Here is a 23702-nt window from a genome sequence, read left to right on the forward strand (position 1 = left end):
ATTTTTTTTTTTTTTCCTAACCAGGGGTCATCATTTCCCTTGCCCTTCTAAAACATTCACAAGGTCACTTTACTAAAAACCTAGCTAACCTGTATGTACAAAATCTAAACAATGTAATACAACTTTCTTTGTAAATTATTAAATGATGCTACGAAATGTAAGCAAAATATGTGAATGGGTAAGTAAAAATGAGGCACTATAAAACTAGTTTTATTCTTCTAATACGCCTAATGATCCACCATCTACTGTCTTCCCCCCACTCCTTATCTAACTAGTCACAATACTTGGTACTTCTTTGCCTGAATAAAAATAACTCTGAATTTCTGAAACCTTTTTTAATAGCTGGAGGTGGTTCCTGGAATAAAGCTGGGCAGTATGGAAAAGGATTAAATGATTATCCAGATGATACATGTGGATAATTTAAGGTATTACAAAGTATGTTTTTTGTTTTTTGATTACTCATGCCAATACTTCCTCTTCACTGTATACTAAACTGAATGATTAAGATTCATTTGCTCAGGAGCATGAACATTTATGAACTTAAATTTTGTGATAAAAAAGCTATTTAACTTCAACAAAAGTACAACAAAATATGAAGAGTTCTACTTACAAATTTAGAAAATTAGTAGGGTGTTTATCCAGCCTGCCAAAAACTAAATTTAATATATTTCAATGTATTACTAATGGCAATCTACCATATAGCTTGATAAGTGCTTAAGCTATGTTATTGTTATATTGTTAAGAATGCAGTATCTTCTAGTTCCAGAGCATATAATGCTCTGTAAATATCCATTTGCTAGAAGTTGAGAATACAGACTGAGGAAATAAGTTCTAGAAACACTAGATCTGAAATCTGATCTACACTTACCTGAAGTTCCTTAGGGAAGGGGAAGAGAGGTGAGGTAGAATATATTCATTATATAGCACTAATGAACTGAATTTAAATATATTTCGTGCATTAAGTTGTATAACTCCAAATAAATTTTTAAAAACTAACACTCTATCTCAAGTTTACTATTAGGTAAACAATTTCAGTAGTAGACCAACATCATTTCCTCATATGTATGTTAGAGAGCTAAACATAATATCCTATTTTCATTTAGCTTTTTTCTAAACTTTATAAGTTTTAAGCAAAAGCCACAAAGAAATATCTTAGTAATGTTATGTTTGCCAAGTATGTCTGAATAATGCCAACGTAAGAGGTGCTTGAGCAAGATCTACATTCTCCAGAATTAAAACAAAACAAAAATCATCAAAATAAAACAATAAAAAGGAAAAGCACATGAATTTGGGATTGAGGTTGGAATAGGAGACAGTTTCAGACCTGGTTTAATCCTGAGAAAGATGGGTCCTGAGAAGTACTAACAGTCATGCTTCTTTTCCTCTTCCCCACTGGAGATTCTAAACACTAAACAGACAATAGAGGGTGGCAGTGCATCAAACAGTATTGCTTACATTGCAACAATGGCCGGCGCAGACAGGCAACACCGAGGCATTAGAGAAAGAACAGGGTAGCCAAATGCCATCCTTCTTCCACCAAGCACTGTAGCTTCTCAGTTTTCCAAATAAGAATCACATGCTCAAGAACATTTGAATTCTGGAAATTACTCAGGTTTTTAATGCCACTATTTTGTGTCACTGCCTGAAACAGGGATAGCAATGGTGACATTTGGCTCTTTTATATTTTTAATCAAAAATGGGGAATTTAGATCTGCAATCTTTGGTACCACAATCTGCCCTTCCCCCCCAAAAAAAGATTGTACGGGGGAAAAAATCTTCAGTAAGGAAGAGGTAGAAGGCATTTAGTCACCTTAAAATTTATTTTCGTAAGCATGCAGGGCTGATTACTGGAAGAGATGAGCAAATTCACTAAGATTGGAGTGGCCACTCCTAAATATCAAATTCAGAACAATTTTCCAAATAAGAAATTTAACTTTAAAAATTGTCCTCAAAAGCCCCCCAAAACCATTTTTCCCCCATGAATAGAAAACTACTGGAACAAGCTGACCAAAGAATCCAGTCTCATACAACTGGCATTTTTCAAACTACAATACAGAAAACACTAAAAATCAACTACATAAACAAAACACTAATCTAAAATGTTCAAGAGCAACATTTAGCATTTGAATCTTAGTTGAGTAAAACACTTTGCTTCTACCCCATGGCCTCTCTAAAACAGTGTTAAACAGCAAGCAGCTCCACAAAATTATTTTTAATATCTGCAAGGAGAAAAGGAGACCTAAATCTCCTAAAAAGGTTTTCACCACTAGATAACTTACACTTCCTTAAGACAACTATGCGATTAACAAGCTATTCTTAAGGGGGCTGTGGGGGTGGGGGGTGGAAGGCAAAGTGATATCTAGGTCATCATTTAAATTTAAGGCAAAAACCATGTACTGCAATGTCAACGATGCAGAATAGGAATCACATGGTGATAATGGGTTTTTAGGGGGTAAGAAAACGGGAAGGAGAGGGCTGGGAAATGGCCAAGAAGATTGGAGTCAAATGGACAAAACTGCCCCAAAACTTAAGAACAGTAATTTTATTTTTTCAATTGAATTACCAGGCTTTACAGTAATAAAAACCTGTATACTTCAGAGAAAAGCTATAAAATATTTTTTAATGCAACTTGGGAATGACAAGATAAGTTATGTGTATATTTAAACACCTTTCATTATTTAAAGCTCAACAAAAAAATTTAATTTCCTAAAACCTAATCAGACCATCAGTATCTCACATTGACAAATAACACCAATTCTAATGGTAATGGCTCCCAGTTGGCATTCATACAGGCAAACAAAGGTAAACATTTATAGCTAGACCTAAAAACACCAAACATTTCCTAATAGTTTAGTAAAACAAATGGGCATCTTCCTTCCAAAAACAAAACAAAAAAGCCACAAAAAAACAAAAAAAAGCCCCCAAGTTGTCCTGAAGTTGAGAATTTCTATCAGATAGATCATCAGATCACAACATGCTTAGTGCATTGCCAATGCTGCCTGTCTGCCCGAGCTCAACATAGTATCGATAAAGAAAGCAATTCACTCAGTAAGACTAATCATTACAGAAAAAAAGTCAACACAATTAGTTTCTAACTGCAATCATGCGCCACTAGCTAAAACCCAATCACCCCGTAAGTTGAACCACTCTCAGAGACCCCAAATGAACACTAGTTTTGTTGTATGAATGTTCATTTCACTTGTCTATATTTTCCTTTAAAGGGAGAGAGAGGGGTGGAGAACTCACCCAATTTGGCACCCAAGTAAAAAACTGTCAACTACTTTTGAAGCAGGCCCAAAAGTTACCCTTTTAAATACACAAATTCAAGGACTGAAGAATTCTCATTATCAACCATGCTCAGTCAGCAAATGTTAACACCATGGTGACAGATAAGTCAGTGTTCCCACACTGGCACAAGCACATATATTATAAAAACCCACACTTCAGAGCCAAAGGTTAAAATCTGGTTTTAAGCATTCAGGAAGAAAAGAATATGGGGGTTTTTGCTATTTTTGTGAATGAAAAATAGATACAACTGTTCAACAGTTAAGTAACTTAGACAACTACAGTTCATTTTATAGCCCTTAGAATTTTATATTTCCATATAAGGTAACTAACCTCGGTTGGGTAAGTTGAAGATAATTTATTTCAAGTTACTAAGTTAATGGAGTTAGCTGATTATCCTTATAGCACAATCTTTTAAAGCAACTGTCAACAGCAAATTCAACTTACTATGGCTTTTTAAAAGATTGAAAAGTTTACCAAAGCAATTCTTGTCGAAACTTTACTCTTTGTTCTTTCATGCAAAGAGCATTTGACTAACCTTATTACAGTGACGCCCAATACCCATTAGGAAGTTATCTGGTTTAATGTCTCTGTGTATAAAATTCTTTGTATGCACATATTCAATTCTACTGATCATCTGGAAAAAAAGGAAGGGAGAGATAATTGAGTTAAGTAGTAAATGAAAATCAACACATTATTTCTTAAGTATTTCAGTATCTCATTTTAGAGTTCACAAAGACAGTGCTAAAGAAAATGAAATGGAAAGGACAACTAAGTTCTCCATTTATTTCTAGGTTAATGGATATCTAAGCATATACTTGCTGTGTCCTTTGGCTTTACCTTCTAGTATTAATGATTAAAACCATGGGAGGGTCTAACCCCATAGGAAGACTTGGTGTTTGTGATTTTCAAGTAATAAAAGGAATACCTGTAGAATAGTTTCAGTTGCTACAATAAAGGAAATAAAATAAAAACTTTCCACTCTCAATCCTAGGCCTTCTAAAGTAACCTGTTAAAATGGCCTGGTATTACCCAGACCATGTTATAAGATATACATATGCACACAAACAGATACACATATACTTGGGAGTGGGGGATGTTGACAGATTGGCAGATAAAGCTATAAGTAGTTGTTATAATTCTTATATAATCTCATTCCAAAAGTTAAATATTAAACATGCCATTCTTAAAAGCTTTCCTTAATTTCTTGGAAATTATGCAAAGTCAAACGCTATAGCTCAAATATCCTTTTTAATAGCTACAAATATTCTGTGATAGAGATGTTATGTCTTCTCACAGTATTCTCACATTGTTTTCCACTTTTTCCTACTATAAATAATGCCATTAACAGACATGTATCTTTACCCACTAGTACTTTTATTTCTATGGACTTCAAATCCCATATAATTATGGGGAGTTGCTGAGTTGAAGGGTGTATTTTTCATTTTGATAGATAATATCACACTGCCTTTCACAATAGGCTGTAACAATTTGGATTTACTCTTTTTTTTTTTTTTTTTTTTTTGAGACAGGGTCTCACTGTCACCTAGGCTGAAGTGCAGTGAAGCAACCATAACTCACGCTGCCTCAACCTTCCAGGCTCCAGTGATCCTCACACTTCACCCTCCGGAGTAGCTGAAACTATAAGGTGCATGCCACTACACCTGGCTAATTTTTTTGCGTCAGCTAATTTTTAATTTTTGGTAGAGACGGGATATCGTTATGTTGCCCAGCTGCTCTTGAACTCCTGGGTTCAGGAGATCCTCCTGCCTCGACCTCCCAATGTGGTAGGATTACAGGCGTGAACCACCATGCCCGGCCTCAATTTAGGAGTAATCCTTCCACGAGGATTTTTTTTTTTTTTTTTTTTTGAGACAGAGTCTCACTCACTCTGCTGCCCAGGCTGGAGTGCAGTGGTGCAATTTCGGCTCACTGCAGCCTCTGCCTCCCAGGTTCAAGCGATTCTCTTGCCTCAGCCTCCCGAGTAGTTGGGATTACAGGCACCCGCCACATACCTGGGTACTTTTTTTGTATTTTTAGTAGAGACAGGGTTTCGCCATGTTGGTTTCCAGCTCCTGGCATAAAATGATCCACCTGCCTCGGCCTCCCAAAGAGCTGGGATTACAGGCATGAGCCACTGCGCCTGGCCCTTCTATGAGGATTTACTCTTCTATGTACTGTCAAGCTCCACTCTTTGCCTATTTTTCTTTCGGCCTATTGTCTTCTTGTTAGCTTTTAGGAGTTCTCGTCATAAAACAAACAATCTTTTATCTGTCATTATGTAAACAGATTTAAATTAAGTATTTTTTATTTTGACTGCTTATGGCATTTCTTGTATACAACAGAAGTTTTGTGTTTTTTTTTTTTTTGAGACAGAGTCTCACTTTGTCACCCTGGCTGGGGTGCAGTGGCGAGATCACGGCTCACAGCAGCCTCAACTTCCGGGGCTCAAGTGATCCTCTCAGCTCAGCCCCCTGAGAAGCTGGGACTACGCACATGCGCGTTACCATGCCCAGCTAATTTTTGTATTTTTTGTGGAAACGGGGGTATCGTTATGTTGCCCAGGCTGCTCTCGAACTCCTGAGCTCAAGTGATCCTCCTGCTTCTGCCTCCCAAAGTGCTGGGATTGCTGGCATGAGCCATCACACCCAGCCTCTATCTTTTCTATAAGACACTTACTTAGAAGTTGTATTTTTAAATAGATTCCATATCCAAAGACTGCCAACATTATCTTTCTGTCCATATGTTCTTGCTCTTCCCAGTAGTATCTGTTAGGATTCTATTTTTTATTTGTCCTCATTTTCCCCAGAGCTTTTATTATCATGAATACACAGATTCTAAATTGTACTCTTCTACCTTGATAAATGTCTTCTGAAGCCAAACTAGTAATCTCTGGCTTGAACAACTTACACCTGTTACCTGTCAGCCACAGAGCAAAACTTAGGTGTTAACTACCTTAAATGAAAGCTTTCTTGTATCTCCCTTCCTCAGAATTATATTTTTTCCACATTTGTTACCCGTGTACCCAACAGAGACTTCTACAACTCTACAACAAGGATGGAACATCTTATTTTTCCGTCTTTATTAGACTCTAAGTTTCTTTCTAGAGGGAAGAGACTAATTCTTATTTTTTTGCCACCCCAACCCCCAGCACTAAGTACAGTGGTAGGCTCTCAATACATGTTCAATGTATGGATGCTTACGTGTTACTGAACAAACAAAACATAAGCCATAACTCTTTTATTAGGATTCACTCATATATGTTAGTTAAAACATATTAAAGGCTTTTTTTTTTTGAGACAGAGTCTCGTTCTATCCCCCAGGCTGGAGTGCAGTGGTGCGATCTCGGCTCACTGCAATCTCCACCTCCCAGGTTTATGTGATTCTCATGCCTCAGCCTCCCGGGTAGCTGGGATTACAGGCGTCAGCCACTACGCCCAGCTAATTTTTGTACTTTTAGTAGAGATGGGTTTCACTATGTTGGCCAGGCTGGTCTTGAACTCCTGACCTCAAGTGATTTACCGGCTTTGGCCTCTCAAAAGTGCTGGGACTATAGGCATGAGCCACCAAACCCGGCCCACATTAAAGGCTGTTAACGTAAAAGAGATGGGGTCTTTGCTCTATTGCTCAGGCTGGAGTGCAGTGGCATTATTATAGCTCACTGTAGCCTGGAACTCCTGGGCTCAAGAGAGCCTCCTGTCTCGGTCTCCCAAAGTGCTGGATTACAGGCATGAGCCAGTGTGCCTGGCCACTTTTCACCTTTTAATGCTTGAGTTTGTTTTGTGCCACAAATATCACAATTTGCTCACATTTGCTTGAGCCACTGAGTACTTTTAAGGTTAAGAAGCTTGGGGAGTATCAGGTGCTGATTACAGAAAATGGGCACTACTTTCTAATCCCTGGAATTATAGACAAAGTTTTTTCATTGATCTATAATAGTTGTATATATTTATGGGGTATGTGTGATACTTTGTTACATGTATACAATGTGTAATTATCAAATCAGGGTAGTTGGGATATCTATTACTTCAAACATTTATATTTTGTATTAGGAACATTACAATTCTACTCTTCTAGCTATTTTGAAATAAACGATAAGCTATTGTTAACTATAATTTCCCTACTATACTATGTAATACTAGAACTTATTCCTCCTAACTGTATTTTTGTGCCCATTAACCTACTTCTCTTCATCCCTCTGAATTTACAAACTTACTAAAATTCCACCTCAAATATCAAGTCTGTTTATCTCCATTTTACTTTATGACATTTACTTGAAAGAAGCTCACAGTGATGCTTTGGGTAATACATAAATAATAGTATTAAAAGTTAAGTGATAAAGCAAATAAAGGTAAGTGATAAAACAAATAACCTGTGTTCTCCTTTCCCTTTTCCTCATTTTATTTTCTTCTGTTATTTTCCCTCTTCCTTTTTATGTGATAGGCAAATCTGGACTAGAGAGCTGTCACAAACCCTCCATTATATTTTTAAATGTCATTCTCTTCATAGTATTTTTATAAGCACACTGAGTTTAACTTGAAGCATTTCCAGCATTTTCCTGCCCTTAAAGGTAACAAATACTGATCAAAACAAAAACTTATACATGTTTTGATATTTACCAATCATTATCTTAATGTATTATCTTTTCCCTTAAGGTTTGTTCCTTACTCTATCTTTCTCATTTCTTAAGATCGAAATATCCAAACTTTGGCTGTAAAAACCATTTAATCTAACCTACAGCCAATGCATCAATCTAATTCATGACATCTCCAAAATTTCCTAGGTCTTAAGTAACACAAATGGTTGAGAATCCATTACTCCAAGCAGCATCTACTTGGTCAAAAAATTCTTCCTTATATTACTTCAGGACCTTTTTATCCTCAAAAATAGCTTTTCTAAGAGTCCCACACATAATACATAATATTCAATTTTGCTTAATTTAACCAAAATGTCAATATACATTTATCTACAATTATATGCATACATACACTCTAAACTCTCCAAACAAAATCTTACAATAACCTGCTATATATGACACTAAAACTTCATCTGAAGGAGCAGACTGAAAACTACTAGTCTACAGATGAGTAAGAAACCAAGATAATTCCAGGTTTTGTCTTATTCCCATAGGAAAATATCTACAAGTCACATTATTTTTTTTTTCTGCCTATGCTAAGGTTAAATAGTGATGCACAGGATTTTAATACTCTTATTTATGAATAATGAAATTCCAGTCAACAGTACTATTCTCAGTTTATATTCTAATCAAAATTTCACATACCTGGTCAGCTAACATAAGTACAGTTTTCATTGTGAACCTTCTTGAACAGAAATTGAAGAGGTCTTCGAGGCTAGGTCCCAGAAGATCCATGACTAGTACATTGTAGTCTTTTTCCTGACCATACCACCTAACGAAACAAAAGGAAAAGAGAGGATATTACAAAAAGCTATTACTTAATATCATCAACCCTAAGAATAATATAGTTTTCTTTCACTGACTAGGTATTATTTAAGGCGAATGTTCCCCTACTCAGAAGACGAACCCACTAATTAACTACAAGGCCCAAGACAAAACAAGGGTAATGAGACTTTTTTTTTCCCTGTCATGCAACTCCATTCTCCTATATAGATAGGACATGCATAGTAGCCTTAACACTCCTGTTACCAGGGCAGCTGAATTTTATACCCACTGGCCACTGATTCCTATGGCCTTTACCAAATTCCTTAATCTCACCTGAATTTACTTTGTAACTGAAGAAATGAAGATGACTCTATCAGTCATTCCGAAATGTTTCAGAAAGCAAAGATTTCTTTTATCTGAACTTCCATTCCAGTTCCTACCAAACTGCATTTAATCAATAATTACTTGTCCTTATTCAAAAAGGAGTCACATTTTTGCTTGGTTTCAGATCATAGAAAATAACCCGTATAACACAAGGTAATGACATTTATTTGCTTTTAACTGGAATCATGTTTTAATTATCCCGGGCTGTATTACTGTATACAATGTGTCCCTAATAACTCAAGAAGTATCAACTGCCAATTTCATTTATCCCAAGGACTGAAAATCACTGCAATAAATTATTTCAAATTTTGATGCCTATGATTCTGGTAAGAGTACTTTCCTTAAAATAAACACTACCATTTTTCTTTCAAACTTTTCTAGATATCAAATTCTGCTAAGAAAATTGGGTGATACTTAAAATTTTGTTTAAAAGGTTACTTTAAAGCTTAAACTGCAGTCATTTCTTTGTTAACTCCAATAAGAACCAATACCAAAATTTACCATATCTGGAAAGCTTATGTTTTAAAAATATTCAAAAGGAGAGAACAGGCTTTTCTTTCTTTCCCTTCCTTCCTCCTTATTTATTTATTTATTCATTTATTTTTAGACAAGGTCTCGCTCTGTTGCCAGGCTGGGGTGCAGTGGCAAATCACAACTCCTGCAGTCTCTGACCTTCTGGTCTCAAGCAATCCTCCTATTTCAGCTTCCCAAGTAGCTGGGACCACAGGCGTGCCATCATGCCCAGCTAAATTTTTTAAAAGTTTTTGGTAGAGACACAGTCTTTTAAATTTCTTGTAAAGGCAGAGTCTCCCTATGTTGCCCAGGCTAGTCTCTGACTTCTGGACTCAAGCGATCCTCCTGCCTCAGCCTCCCAAAGCACTGGGATTACAAGTTGAACCACTGTACCTCACCAGCTTTTCAAGAAAACTAAAATCTGTGTCAAAATTATAACAAGTATCAGTCAAGGAGGAAACTGTTTAGTGCCATTTCTTGCTTTGCTGATAAATGCCAATGATTCAAGAAAATCAATATTAAAACTAGAGTATAAGGATTTAATCTTTTAAGAATATTTTTCTAGAAAATGCAAAGATAACTATACAGATGTGCTACTCTTGTGTCTCTTCTTTAAGAAAATAGTCTATTCTAACTAGTGGTCCTGGGCACCCATTAACCCTTGATGGCATCTACCAAAACCGCAGAAATTTCAGGCATAGCACCTGAGAAAGGCAGGCGGGGGGAGCCTCAAATCAGTTAGCTTTAATTTAAGACCTATTCAGATAGGTCTCATAGTCAGGTATAATAAATATGCTCCCTAGAATCTTATGTTGAGAGTAAGAGATCCTAAGAGGATTATAAGCCAAAAAGTTCAGTTCCTTCCTACGATTTTTGCTTCAGTTGTTCTTGAGAACTACTTCCCAAACCTGACACACGGATAACTGCCAAGCACACAAAATCAAATCCATTTCCACATCCTCTTTGCAGAAAAGAGATAATCCAGTAAGGGAAAAGTGTCTGCTTAACTTTCTAGAAGTCTTGCCCACTAGGCTAGGAAACAAATGTGTCAACGTGACAGCAAAAGAGCCTTTTTTTTTTTTTTTTTTTGAGACACAGTCTCTTGCTCTGTCCACCAGGCTGGAGTGCAGTGGTGCGATCTTGGCTCACTGCAACCTCTGCCTCCCAGGTTCAAGTGATTCTCATCCCTCAGCCTCCCAAGTAGCTGGGATTATAGGCGCCTGCCACCACGCCCAGCTAATTTTTGTATTTTAATAGAGACGGGGTTTCACAATGTTGGCCAGGCTGGTCTCGAACTCCTGACCTCAGGTGATCCACCTCTTGGCCTCCCAAAGTCCTGGGATTACAGGTTTGAGCCACCACACCCAGCCAGAAAAGCCAGTTTTGTCCATATTGCTTAAAACAGCGCGCTAAAGCTGCTGTTATTTTCCCTCTTCCACTCTTTATTCTCTCTACGAGAATTCAACACCTTTCACATTCGCTGAAACATTTACTTGAAAGAAGTTCACAGTGATGCTTTGGGTAATACATAAATAACAGTTTTAAAAGGTAAGTGATAAAGCAAATAAGCTGTGTTCTCCTTTCCCTTTTCCTTATTCTATTTTCTTTTGTTATTTTCCCTCTTCCTTTTTATGTGATAGGCAAATCTGGGCTAGAGAGCTGTCATGAACCTACCATTATAAACGTTCAACACTTGTTTAATATAAATATAATTTACCTAGGCTTTTAAGAAAACGAGAACACCAAATCCAGAAAGAGCTAAGGAAGTAAGAAGGCGCAAAAAGTCAAATAGGCAAAAGGGAAGGCATAAATCAACTCTTATTTATAAGACCACGTCTCAGCTCTAGACAGGTTTCCACTGATGGCTCAGACATACAACTACAAAAAACAAGCAAATGTTATAACCATCCATCTAAGCCCAAACACAAACCTGAAATGTAAAAGGCACAAATTCAGACTTTATATTTTCATGCAATTAATATGATTTCATAAAGAAATCATCTGCAAAGTAAGCCTCTAACAAAATCACCTGCATGTAAGCCTCTAACTCCCTTAATAGTTAGAAACTGGGAAGAATTAGATGAATTGAGAAGCACACTTAAAACACACACATTATTGGGCATTCTTCATCCTTGCTTAAATTTATGAACACAAGACATATTCACTATTCTCAAAGTCAGGAGGATTAAATACTTCATTGAAAGTAGCTAAAAAAACAAGCGTCTCAAAGGCATTTTATCTTGTGGAGCAACCATGCAGTTCTAAAACAGCTAGGACTTTCTTTTCTATGGACTGGTACTATAACTCCTTAAACCTAAGAGACAGGTGTTTACATCTTTCACACTTCCTTTGGTCTCAAGGAATATATAGCTTAATTCTCTAGAGCTAGAACGTCACACCCTCCATCTGTGCTTTTCCATCTGGACTAACTCATTCAGACATTATCACACACAGATTCAGAACCAGAAATGGTCTTCTGCTTATTCCAATCTTACTTATTCTTAGTTTCTACCTTCACCTCCATGCTTCCCACGTCTATTCTGAGAGCTTTTCTCTACCTTCTATCCCAACCTTAAAACCCAGATGCCAAAGAAATCTTCCTTATGTCACCTATCCCACATTGGTCTCCTATTTCCTAGAATTCCCAAAGCCATTAACTATTGCTTGTATACACAGTCTTAACCCCTTGACAACACTCATCTACTGTTACTTTGGTGTTTGTCTCTATACCTGGTAGGACAGAGCTTACAGCTTTATTTTTATTTGAATAGCCTTTTCACAGAACCTGAGTAATGAACAAGCATTAACCCGATTCTCTGAGGCCATTTAAGTTTATAGTCTGAAACACCAACACAAAAACCTCACTCTTATTTACTTTCTAGGCCTTCAAACTAGAAACACAGGTTTTACCTTTAGACATTTTTAAGTACAAGATGTGTTGCTACTAAGTGTACAGTGGTAAAGTGATGTGCATATTGCAGGTACTCAGGTAATTATGAGACTAAAAAAAGTACTCCAGTTGATTTGGACCTTACTCTTCCTAAGTTACAAAACATTAAAAAAAATCAAGTAATTTACTGGGTGAAAGTGAAAATAATAATTTTAAAAAGATAAAATGTTCGGGGATCTCATTTTCCATTTGTTTCAAATCTATACCTTCAGACTTCAGTGTTACCTAAAAGTAGGCTGAAGAATGAGTTCATAATTTACACAACCATCATTACTTACTTACAGCATAAAAAAAGTATCTAAGGTTTGAAGATAATGCCAGGAGAAGGCAAGGTCTATCTGTCTGCTCTTATGTCCTTTCCTCTAAACGCATATCCAAATTAAATCCAATTTAAAAATTAAGACATACACAAAAAGCACAAATGTAAGACAATACATGCAAAAGTCAATGAGGCTGACAAAAAATGCTAACACGATCCACACAAAAGATCAATGAGAACTAAATCTGCCTAAAGAGGTATTAGGAAAATAGTCTGCTACCAGTCAGATCCTGAAGGATGAACAGTGTTTTGATAAGTAAGGCAGAAAAGGGCTTACCAGGCAGGGGCAAACCATTTTGGAGCATGGACTGTCATAAAGGGAAGAGTCAAGGTGGCAGATAGATTGAAACTGCAGTATAGGTTCTTCAGTGCAAGGCTTACGAGCTTTACATGCTGTAAATAATTGGGTGAACTATTACTACAGTTTGTGGCTGAGACATAATTAAAATCAGTATTTATTAGCCTTGGCATCAGTATACAACATGGAAATGGAGGACCAGGGGAAGGAACGACAATGACATGGTTACCAATTAGGAAGTGTTATACTATAGCCGGAGATCTCAAGCTAGGGGTTTGCTTTTTTCTGAAAAATCTCTTCATGAAAATGGGAGTATTTGAGGGAAAAAAATACATATTTTTCATATAAAAATATTTAAGTATTACTATGAGACCCAGAATATTCCAGAATAAATCAGTGTAATTATTGTAATATGCACTTTACCCAAATATATGTTAGTTCCATCACCATGACTAGGACAAAATAACAGTAAAAAAAAAATTTAATGTAGATCTTCCCCTTCAGACTATTAACTTAATTAGGGGCAGTCATTATATGTCTTGTTCACAATCTGTATTCCCAGCATACACAAGAGATGCTCAAAACATCTGCTGAGTAAAATAATGAAAACTCATATTAGAAGCGGTAACAGTGTAGGGAGTGCTTGATTTGGCAGATAAGGAAAACAAAACAAGAAATGCAAAAACACTCCCTGCACTCAAAGTGAAGTCATCAGGAAGCATCTATTTATCCCTAATTCAAATAAGCCAAATAATTATAAAAGTTAAAAAGTCATTTGCCAATCTTTCGGTTATTAATGTCAGAGTCTTCAGTGAACAACTAAAAAGTATCAACACTGAATCAGTGCTATAATATATCCAATTTTAATAGCGCCTACAAGATATCCTGAAGATACTGTCTCTCAAACTTAGTCTCTTGCCAACCCATCATCATCCGACCTTTATGCTCCTTTTTAATGGGAGCAGAAAAGGAATTTGGCCTAGCAAGATCTTGCTGAACCATAAGAACTAGCTCAAATTGTCTCTTTAGGATACTACTGCTAACAGTTCCAGCTACTCAGGCCGGGCGCGGTGGCTCACGCCTGTAATCCCAGCACTTTGGGAAGCCGAGGCGGGCGGATCATGAGGTCAGGAGTTTGAGACCAGTCTAACCAATATGGTGAAACCCCGTCTCTACTAAAAATACAAAAATTAGCCGGGCGTGGTGGTGGGCGCCTATAGTCCCAGCTACTCAGGAGGCTGAAACAGGAGAATTGCTTGAACCCAGGCAGCAGAGGTTGCCATGAGCTGAGATCTCACCATTGCACTCCAGCGTGGATGACAAAGCGAGACTGTCTCAAACAAAAAACAAAAACAAAAAAAACAGTTCCAGCTACTCTGTTCCCTTTTCTCTAAAATCCTTTTAATGTTCCTATACTCATATTTGTGTATGCCATTCTTAACAGCTATTTGCCATTCATTCATTATACACAGATATATTCTCAAAACCACAGATACCTCTTCTCCCCATACATCTCTTCTCAGAATAATGTTTTAAATGCATAAAATACAAGGCATTAGAAAGAAAATCAATTATAGTGAAATTGAACTAGCATAAAATTACTTCTAAAAAATCAATTTTGGGGCCAGGCACGGTGGCTCATGCCTGTAATCCCAGCACTTTGGGAGGCCAAGGAGGGCGGATCACCTGAGGTCGGGAATTCGAGACCAGCCTGACCAACATGGAGAAATCCCATCTCTAATAAAAACACAAAATTAGCATGCCTGTAATCCAGCTACTTGGAAGGCTGAGGCAGGAGAATCACTTGAACCCAGGAGGCGGAGGTTGCAGTGAGCCGAGATCACGCCATTGCACTCCTGCCTGGGCAACAAGAACAAAACTCCGTCTCGAAAGAAAAGAAAAAGAAAAAAAAATCAATTTTGAGCCAGGTACAGTGGCTCAAGCCTGTAATCCCAGCACTTTGGGAGGCCGAGGTGGGTGGATCACTTGAGGTCAGGAGTTCGAGACCAGCCTAGCCAACATGGCGAAACCCTGTCTCTACTAAAAATACAAAAAAAAAAAAAAAATTAGCTGCACATGGTGGTGGGGGCCTGTAATCCCAGCTACTCGGGAGGCAGACGTTGCAGTGAGCTGAGCTTGCGCCACTGCACTCCAGCCTGGGTGACAGAGCAAGACTCTGTCTCAAAAAAAAAAAAAAAAAAAAAAAAGCAATTTGGGATATAATAATATACACACTCTCCTTATTATTATTATTTTTTGAGACAGGATCTCACTGTGTCGCCCAGGCTGGAGTGCAATGGTGTGATCTTGGTTCACTACAATCTCTGCCTCCCAGGTTCAAGAGATTCTCATGCCTCATCCACCTGCTGGGATTATAGGCATATGTCACCACTCCTGGCTGATTTTTGTATTTTTAGTACAGACAGGGTTTTATCATTTTGGCCAGGCTGATTTCGAACTCCTGGCCTCATGTGATCCGCCCGCCTTGGCCTCCTAAAATGCTGGGATTACTGGTGTGAGACACGGTGCTGAGCCCTACACTCTCCTTATTAATGCACTAAATATAGGAGCAGGTCTAATAAATGCTATAATTTTGATGTAGTAATGAGTGTAAACCATATTTTAAGATACCTGCAACAATAATATGATACAAAATATCTGTGATTTCAGCCGGGCGGAGTGGCTCACGCTGAGATCATGCCGTTGTACTCCAGCCTGGGCCACAGAGCGAGACTTAGTCTTAAAAAAAAAAAAAAAAATCTGCGATTTCTAGCTGGGTGCAGTGGCTCACACCTGCAATTCTAGCACTTTGGGAGGACGAGGCAGATGGATCACCTGAGGTCAAGAGTTTGAGACCAGCCTGGCCAACATGGTGAAACCCCATCTCTACTAAAAATGCAAATATCAGCCAGGCGTGGCGGTGGGCGCCTGTAATCCCAGCTACTCAGGAGGCTAAGGAGAATCACTTGAACCTGGGAGGCAGGAGTTGCAGTGAGCCGAGATCATGCCATTGCACTCCAGCATGGCGATAAGAGCAAAACTCCATCCACCCCCCACAAAAATCAGTGATTTCTATTGGTGACAAAGTCAAAGGTTCTGCTAAAACTCATGAGGTTTCCTACTTACACTTAAAATCAAAAAGAAATACTAGATTTGAGTGAGAAGCTCATGAAAATAAAAATGTAATTTTCCTTACCTGTCTAAACACATAGATCTCATGGGTGGTGGATATGGTTATGAACCAGGTTAAGAGCCCCTGTTCCAAACCAACTTTTGAGATAAATAGTCTGTAGAATAAGATCTAATATTTGAAAATCATGTATGTTTTGCTCAGCAACAACGTAGTCAACTAAGATGATTTGTTTTCCCTCTTCTTGCTGCCTTGTTACTACTAATCCTTTGCTTACATTACCCCCAAGATCCTTGAATTATGGTACATTTTCATATTCTCCACCTTTGTTCCTTGCCCTTTGCCTTCAAAGATATATAGATGTTCCTTAACTCCAAAAATTATAAAAACAAACAAAAAAAACTTTATCACTGTTCATTATCAAAGTTACTATTCATTTATCCATTCAATATTTAGAGTAGCTAACAAGACAAAACAAAATAATTGCTGCTTTCGTGGCTTACAGTGGGGAAGGGGGATAAATACCATGATGAAGGAGAGAAGAGTGCTATTGTGGGGGCACAAATTATGGGGATCCGATCTGTTTTTTTAAGGGAGGCATCAGGGAAAGTTTCTCTGAGGAAGTAAGGTTGATTCTCAAAGGATAGATGGAAGAGAGCCAGGTAAAGGGGTGGATTGGCACCAGGCTGAAGTCTGGTGCTCACAAGAAACTAAGTGACAGCATAGGTTGGTATAGTGTGTAAGATCACCTTATTTTCTTCTTCAGGTAATTTTTTGAAAACCTGGTTTATATTTGCATCTTACTCTCATTTTTTCTTGGTTCCCAGTAACATAGTTATTTTCCCCATAATACCCAAAGTGTTATTTCAAAGATCACAAATAATTGAGCGGGGATGTAGTTGCAAAAAAAAAAAAAAAAAAAAATCACAAATGACCTAACTTTTGTCAGCTCTTGTCATCATTGCTCCAACATTGATAGTGGTAGTATTGAGGGACAGCATGTGGAGAACTGGAAGGTCCAGGGAGATACAAATGTTAAAATACACTTTTTCATTGGGAAGTGGAAAATGAACTTATAGTCTTCATAACACAAATTACAAAAGCTTGATCAAATGTTTTCTAATAGGCATTTATATAAAAGTAAATTAGTAGTTCCCTAGGGCTGACGGGAAATGGAGTGACTGACAATGGGTTCAAGATTTCTTTTTGGCATGAGGAAAATATTCTAAATTTGAATTATGGTAATGGTTGTACAACTTTGTACATATACTAAGAAACAAACTGTACAGCTTAAATAGGTTAACCTTTATATGGGTAAATTATATCAATAAAGCTGTTGAAGAACTGGTAAATGACAAGTGTAATATAAAGGCAACCATAAATACAAAATACAAGAAGAAGCAATTTACTTAGAAGATAAAAAAGAAGGCTTCTGGCCAGGCGCGGTGGCTCACACCTGTAATCCCAGCACTTTGGGAGGCCAAGGCGGGCGGATCACAAGGTCAAGAGAGATCGAGACCATCCTGGCCAACATGGTGAAACCCCGTCTCTACTAAAAATACAAAAATTAGCTGGGTGTGGTGGTGCACGCCTGTAGTCCCAGCTACTCTCAGGAGGCTGAGGCAGAAGAATCGCTTGAACCCTGGAGGCGGGGGTTGCAGTGAGCCGAGATGGCGCCATTGCACTCCAGCCTGGTGACAGAGTTAGACTCTGTCTCAAAAAAAAAAAGAAGGCTTCCTAAAAATGTTAGCACCTGGGCTAAATTTTGAAAGATGCCTGGATTATTGTATTAGCTTCTTAAATATTCTCCTAGTTCCAGTTACCCCTCTATGGTTTTACTGTGTCATTTCTCTGTTATAAAAACTAAAGGAGCCATGCGATAGCTCACACCTGTAATCCCAACACTTTGGGAGGTCAAGGTGGGAGGATCACTTGAGCTCAGGTGGTTCGAGATTAGCCTAGGCCAACAAAGACCCCGGTCTCTCTGTAAAAAATAAAAAATTAGCCAGGCGTGGTGGCACGCGCCTGTAGTCCCCAGGAAGCTGAGGCAGGAGGATCACTTGAGCCTTGGCTGCTGAGGCTAGCCACTGTACTTCATCCTGGGTGACACTGAGACCTTGTCTCCCCCCCCCCCAAAAAAAGCCCCTTACCTACAAAAAAGCAAGAGTTTCATATATCAAAAAATTCCTAAGTATGGCCTCTGCTTATCCTTTCAATTCTATGTACTTACTCCCTCTTCGGATTATCCTCAGACCCAATCACTGAGTCAAGTTACTTTACTGAGCACCTGTTGTGTACTGAGCTCTAACACAGCCAAACCCCAAACCCTTTAAGTCTCATTTCTTTCCTACTTCTTGGATACACATTACCTCTTCCTAAAAACTTACTTTCTTTATTCAACAGCCCATTATCCTGACTCTCCTCCTGCTTTATTAATTCCGAATTTCCACCAAGGGGATGAGTCCTCACCTCCCAATTTACTTTCTCCACTATCACTTATATGCTGATCTTGCTTAGATCTAACCCCAATCCCAATTGCCTGGCCTAGGCTCAGTCCTGTATTTGCTGCTAACTTTACTACACAAGAGTAAAACACAATATGCCATTCATCTTAATTTCAACATGTCCAAAGCCATTACCACCCACCATACTTGTAAAATACTAAAATTGGGCCCCCTTCCTAACTCCCTAATTCAAACCTCAAATTCTTAAGGCTCAAGTGACTTACCTCCACTCCTTAAAAAGGGGTAACATGTACATTAAAAAGTTTCAGAAAGAAAAAAAGAAATCAAACACACTCCTATAAAATATCCCCTAATACACTATTAAGAGACCAAATGGCTTTTTGTTTGTTTCTTTGTTTTTGTTTTGAAATGGAGTCTCACACTCTGTTGCCCAGACTGGAATGCACTGGCATAATCTCGGCTCACTGCAACCTCTGCCTCCCAGGTTCAAGCGATTCTCCTGCCTCAGCCTCCTGAGTAGCTGGGATTACAGGCACATGCTGCCACACTCAGCTAATTTTTCTGTGTGTTTTGAGTAGAGACAGGGTTTTGCCATGTTGGGCAGACTAGTCTCGAACTCCTGACCTCAAGTGATCCACCCGCCTCAGCCTCCCAAAGTGCTGAGATTACAGGGGTGAGCCACCACACCCAGCCACCAAATGGCTTTCTTTCTTTTTTTGAGACAGAGTTTTGCTCTCATTGCCCAGGCTGGAATACAATGGCGTGATCTCGGCTCACCACAACCTCTGCCTCCTGGGTTCAAGTGATTCTCCTGCCTCAGCCTCTCAAGTAGCTGGTATTACAGGCATGCGCCACCACGCCTGACTAATTTTGTATTTTTAGTAGATATGGGGTTTCTCCATGTTGGTCAGGCTGGTCTGGAACAACCAACCTCAGGTGATTTGCCCACCTCAGCCTCCCAAAGTGCTAGGATTACAGGAGTGAGCCACCATGCCCAGCCTCAAATGGTTTTCTTTAGGGTAATTTTTGCACTATAAGTTAGCACTTGTATTACAGATAGTGTTTCTGTATGAAGATAGTAAGAGAACAAATAACTGGATGAAGGGAACACTTCCCCCTACTTTGCATTAATTAATTTGCTTAGAAAATCCTCTTTAAATGGATAGAGCTAAGTATTCTAGATAAGAAACTGTAGACGAAAATGATACAAAAAGGCAAAATTAAATTATCTTCATTAGTGCAGAAAATGAATACAAAAAGAAAACAATGAACATTCCAAAGTTTGATATAATGTTTGTTTTAAGTAGCAAATACAGAAGAAAGGACACAATGCCTGGGCTGCAAACATACAGCAAAGGGGAAAATGAAAATGGAAGAAGCAACACAAGCTACCAGAAAGGAATGATACAACCTCAAATAAAGAAAAGATAGCTATTCAAATACATGAATAGCTATCAAGTCTGTACAACCCTGAATAATACAGAACTAAGTAATATTCATAAAAGTAAGTCCTTCAGCGACCAGACCATTAAAAAGTAGTCCAGTAAATCTGCAGTTACGTTTAAGAATGGGAAGCTGGCTAAGTTGACAATGTATGTAACATAGTACCAAGAATACTGGACCAGCAGCCAGAAACATAAGTTCTAGTCCTGGCTTGTTATTTTCTTGCTCTGTGACTCCGTGTAAGTGATTTCTGCTCACTGGTCAAAGATTCTTAATATAACCCTATTTATTTATCAAAAGGTGTTGTGGTAATTATGAGACAGTTTATGTAAAAGCACTTGATAAATTACAAAGCATTACATAAATAAGGGATTATTATTCTTACTACAAAAAGCAGTCGCCTGGCCAGGTGCAGTGGCTCACGCCTGTAATCCCAGCACTTTGGGAGGCTGAGGCAGGTGGATCACTTGAGGTCAGGAGTTTGAGACCAGCCTGGCCAACATGGTGAAACCCCATCTCTACTAAAAATACAAAAATTAGCCGGATGCAGTGGTGGGCGCCTGTAATCCCAGCTACTCAGGGAGCTGAGGCAGGAGAATCGCTTGAACCCAGGAGGCAAAGGTTGCAGTGAGGCGAGATCGCGCCACTGCACTCCAGCCTGAGAGACACAGCGAGACTCCATCTCTAGGGAAAAACAAACAAAAACCAGTTGACCAACAATGAAAAAATGCCAACAACCAAGACAATACCATTTCCTACAACAGCCACAGCACTCAGCAAAATTCAGTAACTACCCTCAACAGCTTGATACAATGGAGTGCCAAAATCTCAGCACAGAATTTCTCAGTGTGGTTCTCTGGTCTTTAGTAGAAATTCCTTGTGGTAATTACATTAAAAACAAAACAAAAACAAAACAAAACAAAAAAAACAACTCTTGGTCCCCACTCCAGAATTGGTCAAACAAAAATCTGTTGGTAGAGCAGTGTAACCTGCATTTTTTACAAACTCTGTAAGTGGTAATTATTTATACATAGCTGAGGTTGGAAAATGCTGACTTAGCAGGATTCACATGAATAGTCTTAACGGGGTCCTACTGTTGCAATTAACCAAGGCAATCTCTAAATGTTTCAGGGTACTGTTTGGGGCTCATCTCAATATGCTACCCTCTTAAGTAAACATTTATGTCCTCACATAGTTTGAGATGTAGACATCTTTCCTCCTAATTTTCAGCAGGAGACAAATTCACAACTATATGCCAGGCTCACAGCAGATGCTCAAAAAGAATGCAAGCCTCACAAAATCATCGTCTGTTCAATGAAGTGTGCCCAGTTTTTTTTTTTTTTTTGAGACGGAGTTTCGCTCTTGTTGCCCAGGCTGGAGTGCAATGGCGCGATCCCGGCTCACCGCAACCTCCGCCTCCCAGGTTCAAGCGATTCTCCTGCCTCAGCCCCTCTAGTAGCTGGGATTACAGGCATGTGCCACCACGCTCAGCTAATTTTGTATTTTTAGTAGAGAAGGGGTTTCTCCATGTTGGTTAGGCTGGTCTCGAACTCCCGACCTCAGGTGATCCGCCTGCCTCGGCCACCTAAAGTGCTGGGATTACAGGCATGAGCCACCGTGCCCGGCTGCCCAGTTTCTTAAACTGTGACTGGCACAGGGTAGGTACCCTCATGTGAATGTCAACTGAATGAAAAATGGTTGTTCTCTTCAAGGTACAGTACAAGGTGTTGTATGTTAAATTCACCAAGAGAGTCTCAAACTATCAGAGCTCTCATTTGAAGAGTAGAAGCTAACAACACTCACTTCTCTAAAAGGGATAAAAAATAATATTATGGAGGTTCAAAAATGGGACCACTAGGATTTCTGTAAGTACAGCTTGGTGGTAATAATTTCAATCAAGGGTAAACAGCCAAACACAAAACCAAACTCAACCTAACAGTGAATGGCTGGGCACAGCGGCTCACATCTGTAATCCCAGCACTTTGGGAGGCCAAGGCAGCTGGATCACTTGAGACCAGGAGTTCGAGACCAGCCTGGCCAACATGGAGAAACCCCATCTCTACTAAAAATACAAAATTAGCCGAGTGTGGGGGCGCATGCCTGTAATCCCAGCTACTCAGGAGGCTGAGGCAGAAGGATCACTTGAACCCGGGAGGCGGATGTTGTGGTGAGCCGAGATTGCGCCATTGCACTCCAGCTTGGACAACAAGAGCGAAACTCCGTCTCAAAAAAAAAAAAAAAAAGAGAAAATTAAATGTATATAGATATATAATAAAAGTAGAATTTCATTATTGTACTTGGCACAATAAGAAACACAAGATATCTCTATGAGTAAGACAGTTCTCTCCCTCAAGGAGTTTCTAGAATGCATTATTGTAGGAATGCATCTGAAACATGTGAAGAGGTAAATGGTTTCATACATCGATTTTAGACACTTTCCAGAAATCAAAGCATTTGATTACATGGGATTATATGTACTTTCTGGTACTTTCCAGTACCATGATGCCTATTACAGGATTTCCTGAATTAATTCTAAGAGGAAATATATAAATTAAGAACACAGCCTTACAGCCTGGGCAACACAGTGAGACTCTATTTCTAAAAAATAAAAATAAAAATTAGCCAAGTATGGTGGTGTATGCCTGTAGTCTCAGCTACTTAGAAGGCTGAGATAGGAGGATCACTGGAGCCCAGGAGTTCAAGGCTGCAGTAAGCTATGATTGAGCTACTATACTCCAGGCCTAGGCGGCCGAGCAAGAACCCAACTCTTAAAAAAAAGAGAGAGAAAAGAGTATAGCCTTATTAGGTTGTAATTCTAGGAAAAGATGGGGGTTGATGGGGGTGAGTAGCAAAGCAAAAATTAATTGTTATTATTAATATACTATATTTTGGGGATTAATAACAATTATTAATTGTCACATATAAGAATCACCCTGGGGAGCTTTTAAAAATCATGATACCTAAGTCATATCCCAATTTAATTAAATCAAAATACCTGCGGTTACGGATTAGGTGTCTTTTTAAGTTTGCCATTTGATTCCATTTGCAGCAAAATTTGAGAACCACTGGTAGAGCTGAAAGATGCAGTAGGACCTGTACAAATCACACATCAGCTGTGTGACTTTAGGCAAATTAACCACTTTGACTCACATACTTTATATGAACCACCAACTTGCAAGATTGGTGTAATGATTAAATGAGACCATATGCAATGCCTGGATAATACTGGACTCTTTTTGTTGCATGCAGAGGGAAAAAAAGAATGTTTAGCCACACTGAATTCAACCAATTATTCCCTTATTTCAAAAGTACTTATCAACATTACGAATAAATAAAAGGCAATTATACCTTAAAGTTAGAACAAATCATTACATCAGAGAACAAGAGGCATCTTTTGTCCTACTGATTCCATCAATATATACTATACATTAAAAAACCCTTAAGACCTTCTTGGGCTTTCGAAAACCCTTTTACAAGTAAGAACTGACTTTACAAATTATAGAATTCATTCTAT

General features: G+C 38.5%; 1 protein-coding gene across 5 annotated transcripts in view; it reads right to left on the reverse strand.

The window, feature by feature from the left end:
- The window catches only part of CSNK1A1 (casein kinase 1 alpha 1), a 57116-nt gene that overhangs the window by 22307 nt on the left and 11107 nt on the right, over positions 1-23702 (reverse strand). For 3 of the 5 annotated variants that reach the window (XM_024246753.3, XM_024246752.3, XM_054555162.2), the window contains exons 3-5: positions 8567-8693; positions 3824-3922; positions 1325-1408 (exon numbers count right to left, since the gene is read on the reverse strand). In XM_024246753.3, the coding sequence (XP_024102521.1) occupies positions 1325-1408; positions 3824-3922; positions 8567-8693 (310 nt within the window). 5 annotated transcript variants of the gene reach the window in all.

Source organism: Pongo abelii, chromosome 4 (assembly GCF_028885655.2).
Source record: "Pongo abelii isolate AG06213 chromosome 4, NHGRI_mPonAbe1-v2.0_pri, whole genome shotgun sequence".
Lineage (NCBI taxonomy): Eukaryota > Metazoa > Chordata > Mammalia > Primates > Hominidae > Pongo > Pongo abelii.